The sequence below is a fragment of the Myripristis murdjan genome, chromosome 6 (genome assembly GCF_902150065.1).
Source record: "Myripristis murdjan chromosome 6, fMyrMur1.1, whole genome shotgun sequence".
Taxonomy (NCBI): Eukaryota; Metazoa; Chordata; class Actinopteri; order Holocentriformes; family Holocentridae; genus Myripristis; species Myripristis murdjan.
In genome coordinates this window covers 17,307,873-17,312,427 of record NC_043985.1, presented here as the reverse complement: position 1 = coordinate 17,312,427, position 4,555 = coordinate 17,307,873, and the positions used below count along the sequence as shown (strand labels likewise).

The 4,555-nt window shown below is 37.3% G+C and overlaps 1 protein-coding gene across 1 annotated transcript; it reads right to left on the bottom strand.

The window, feature by feature from the left end:
- Positions 1 to 780: 780 nt before the first annotated feature.
- rsl24d1 (ribosomal L24 domain containing 1) lies at positions 781 to 2,399 on the bottom strand. Its single transcript, XM_030053849.1, has 6 exons — positions 2,241 to 2,399; positions 1,646 to 1,759; positions 1,497 to 1,569; positions 1,339 to 1,402; positions 1,158 to 1,243; positions 781 to 999 (listed from the first exon to the last, which is right to left on the bottom strand). The coding sequence occupies exons 1-6, from the start codon at positions 2,319 to 2,321 to the stop codon at positions 923 to 925; spliced, it is 495 nt and encodes a 164-aa protein (XP_029909709.1). The 5' UTR covers positions 2,322 to 2,399; the 3' UTR covers positions 781 to 922.
- Between the last annotated feature and the right edge of the window lie 2,156 nt (positions 2,400 to 4,555).

Here is a 4,555-nt window from a genome sequence, read left to right as displayed (position 1 = left end):
CTTTGGTTTCTTCAGTGTCGGATGGTGCAAAACATCTTTTATTAATTAACTCAGTGAAAACATGATTGTCCACAAGTTCTTCAGTTCTACAAAACATTACTATTTTGTATTGTATTGTATTAGTGTTTTGACCAAGAACACATTTTGTGGTTATTTTTCTGCATCTAATTTTATTTTATTTTTTTATTACTCTTATGGGCCATGCAATGGATTGATAAACTATATCTATCCCATTAAATACAAAACTTACTTAGAAAATGTCAAGATTTATGTTTCTTCATTCCTTAGCTAACACTGAGGCCGTCACTGGTCTCTTTGTACCAGCTGCACTGTAAACCCTCCAGTCAGGCCTCGTGCCTCTGATCTCTGCAGTGGTCCTGCACCACATCGCCTTTCTCTACAACCCTGCCATGTTAGGTGTGTTTTTCACAATGTGTACCAGACCATTGAATGGGCAGCGGAAGAAAAACAATTGCCACACAGATTTTTTTTTTTCCCTTGTTAGTAACATTTTCCATTTTCTGCTTCACTGTAATACATTAGGCTACACAGCAATCCCAACCACAGCAGCACAAAATGTACTAACACTAGCAAAAAACAGAATACATTATTTACAGACCCCCCCCCTCATGTGTCAGGAAAACAGAAACATTATTCATAGCCCGGGTTATAAACAGGATAATGAGTCATGGCAGCTGGCTGTTGCTGCTTTGGAGGCTGATCCTTGTGGGGCCTACACTTCAATACCGTGTACTGCATATGAAAAAAACAATGCATGTCTTACAGGGTATTATATATATTACAAATTCAACACCATCAGTCCATTGGAAATCTCAATTCCAAAACAAATATGCAGTGTAATGCAGGCCAACATGGTATTGATTTTCATGAAACACTAAAAATAAACTCCTTGGGCATAAAATTAATTGTCATCACCCCCCATCTCCACATCTTCTTGCAACTTCTGCACCATTTTGTCCTCCAGTTGTTTGGCTTTTCCTGTGAAAACAATAAGATTTGATCAATGATGAAAAGCCCAAAGAGTAGCTAAACTTGAAGTTGATCATCATGTATCACTTTTAATTCTTTCCCCCTAATTATTGTACTTACACAAAAAGGATAAAAGGGATAATAAAGCATGTTGTTTGTATTGTTACCTGCATGTGGTGCTTTGATAAGGTGGATATTTTTCTTGACTTCGTTGATGTCCTCCTCCTTTTCTAGTTGTTTGCCCTTCTTCAACCTATGGAGTAGAAAGCAGTGATGAGCGCTGCTGCTGTTTCTCTGTAAATGTCTTAAAATCTTACACCTTAAATCAAAATAAAACACATTACTCACCTGTTCATGATAAATCTTGCCTGTCGTTTCTGTTTTATCTGTTCCACCTTCTTCATTGCTTCCACTGTAGAAAGAACATGACATTTTACTTTCATGTTCAGCACTTAAAATCACATTTCCAAAGTGCTCGCTTGTGAAAAGCAGTAAAACCAAATTACCTGTCTTGTTCCAGAGCTCCCTGTTGTATTTAACAGGAATATTTCTGCGCTTCTCAAACTCCAGAGAGTTATCCTGAAAAAGGCAAACCTCTGTTAGGTCGGTACTACATAACATTTAAGGCATCAACACAGACTTATAAGCAGCTCACCACTGTCAGCTCCTTTCCTGATGCCTTTCTGAAGGCTTTGGTCCATCTTGTTTTTCTTGGATTGCGCTTCTTCTTGAAATTCTTGTGGCACTTTGATCTGCAGAATCTGAACACCTATGTGCATAAAAAAAAAAAACAGAGACGGAGAAACAGAAACATTTTAGGGGTCCATTCGTCATGAAACAGTTGTTCTTGCTACTAGAAAAGAGAACAAACGAGGACAGCTGTCACTAATCTGCACGCATTCCCACAACAGCCCATTAGGGGGCGCACTGCTCCCACAAGCCAAAACTGACGAGTAGAACTGAACAGGCCTCGATATTTAAATGTCTGACTTGGGCCTTTCGAAGTCTGATTATCGGAGATTTTATAACCAGTAAAGAAGGTGTAACTCTCAGTAAATTAACAGTTTACGTGCGTCAATCCCACCCTTGAGTTTTTAGGTTTACGGCGCCACTAACACACTGACACGATCCCACGTGAGAGACTCCAGCTAACTCACGTTAGCCTGCCAGCTAATCCGGCCAATACCAGCCACAAAAGGTGAGCAAATGTCATGATGCAGAGCTTTTTAGTTGGCGACACAGCAACATACCTTGCAGTCATTTCTAACAAACATCATCCCATGGCCGGGGTACACAGGTCCCGAGCAGAAATAGCACTTTTCGATGCGCATTTTGCCGGAGAAAAGCTCGGCGTCTCCACACGAGCTGATAAAAACACAAGTCCCACTTCTTCTTCTTCTTCTTTGACGTTGGCAGCAGAGCTCGTGTTGGCGCCCTGCTGCCTCCTGCTGGAGCTTCTGCTGCACCACAACAAAACCCCTAAATTCAAATATGTAAATGTGACTAAGACTACTATTACAACTTCTACTGTTACTACCACTACTACAAAACAAAACAAAACAATAAAATAAAATAAAATAAAATAAAATAATAATAGGTATGTTGCTTCATTTGCACGCTCTGGACATATGCTCTTGGAGACTTCAAACATCCTTTTGTCCGTCAAAACAGTGTTTATCCTCTTTATCTTCGTATATTGTACTACGTTTATTTATTGTGGTGTTCTCTACACCATACTCTTTGCTTGGTGCTCTCTTAATCTATACTTCAAGTCTTATTTATTTCATGCAGTTTCAGCTGTTGCTCCCACCCCCTACCCAGACCCTTTCTTTTTTGTTTGTTGTATCCACTCACAATTTTTTTTTTTTTTTTTTTTTTTTTTTTTTTTTTTTTTTTTTTTTGTCTTTTGGTCTTGTCTTATCTTAAATTTTGCTGTGTTATGGACTGACTTGTAGTGAGCAATTTACCTAAAAACCTCCCTAAATGTAATTGCCATTACCAAAGAGTAATTTAGCATCACCTTCTGGAGCCCACAGAAGAGCTAAAAGAAGTTGGGGTTTTGTGAAATGAACATCTTCATTTTACAGGGCTTAATGACTCAAAATATCAAATTTTCCTTTTTGAATAAATGAGTATTTAAAGAAAATATACTCTCTCTCTCTCTCTGTCTCTCTCTCTCCCTCTCACACACACACACACACACACACACACACACACACACACACAGGTACAGTGCTATTAATAAACAGGAGTCAGAGTGCAACACATTTTTTCCAGCAAAAATTTTATTACCTATTTGTGGCCATCTTGAGAGTATCAAAAAGGTTTGTTGCAACATTTCAACACAGAAAATACTTTGGTGTTTACTTGGGATTAAAAGATGTATTTTGATATTCAAAAGTAGATATCAGAAAAGCATAAGTTAAATAACAAGTCTACATTCTAAATTTACAATTGGCACCTGAGTTCAGTTAGAAAAACCATCTGTGGCATGTGGCTATGCATTCCACTGTGAAAATTTCAACTAGAAATCATCCACATCAATTTAGGAAATGAGGAACATTTCTTTTGTAAGAAACATCATGCTAAAACGACAATCTAAATTAAAATTCCCAACATAACCTAAATACCATTCAGGTGAAATCACATGTTCACAATAGAAAAGACAGCAGAACACCTTTTGACCTCTCAAGCTTGTATATATAAAAAAAAATCGGACTAATCTGTATGTAAAATGCCTTGCTAACAGTCAAACCCATTGAAATCATGTTACATTAATATGTAAATAATGCTTTTCAAAATGCAAACCAAAGAAAATCATCAAATAATAGAGACTTCAAGTTTCTTTGGTTAGGATTATTTGTGTTACAAAGATATAAAAATTGATTATGTTGCTCTTCACACATAGGGTTTTCATTTTGATAGTCAGTATCCTTCTCATTGTCACACCTGGACAGGAAATACTATGGAGAGAAACTGATTTTTTTTTCTCCATACAGCAATTTTGGTGATCAGTGACAGATAACTCTCTTAAAGAAAATAAATGGTCATCATAATCTGTCACTGGCAAAACTCTTAAGATCTTTGGTCTGGTGCCCATCATATCTACCATGTCACACCAAGGATCAACTGAATGGAAAGCCATACCCATCTGAGGAAGCAGACAACTCTTTGGATAATAGCATCGGTGTCACCGCTGCATTTAGCAATGATCTAGAAGGCAAATGGAGCACAAGCCAGGGAGACATGTGCTAAAGCTTTCACCAGAATAAAGCATGACGAAAATTTACACTGAAAAAAGCATTCATACCACCATTTCTAAGAAAATTTACATCATTGGCAAGAACTTTTTTTTTTTTTTTTTTTTTTTTGGCATACGCACCCTTTAAAGCACATCCACTATATTTTTGGTTGCCTTTGAATATTTGTTGTATAATCATAAATTCTTTCTTTGGGTACATTTTTTTCTTGTCTTTGGATCTGATCACATATAGTATGCAAAGCCCTTTCCACATTAAGGCCATGTTAAAGCTTTCGGAGTTAAGTGCACTAAAAATGTCAATTG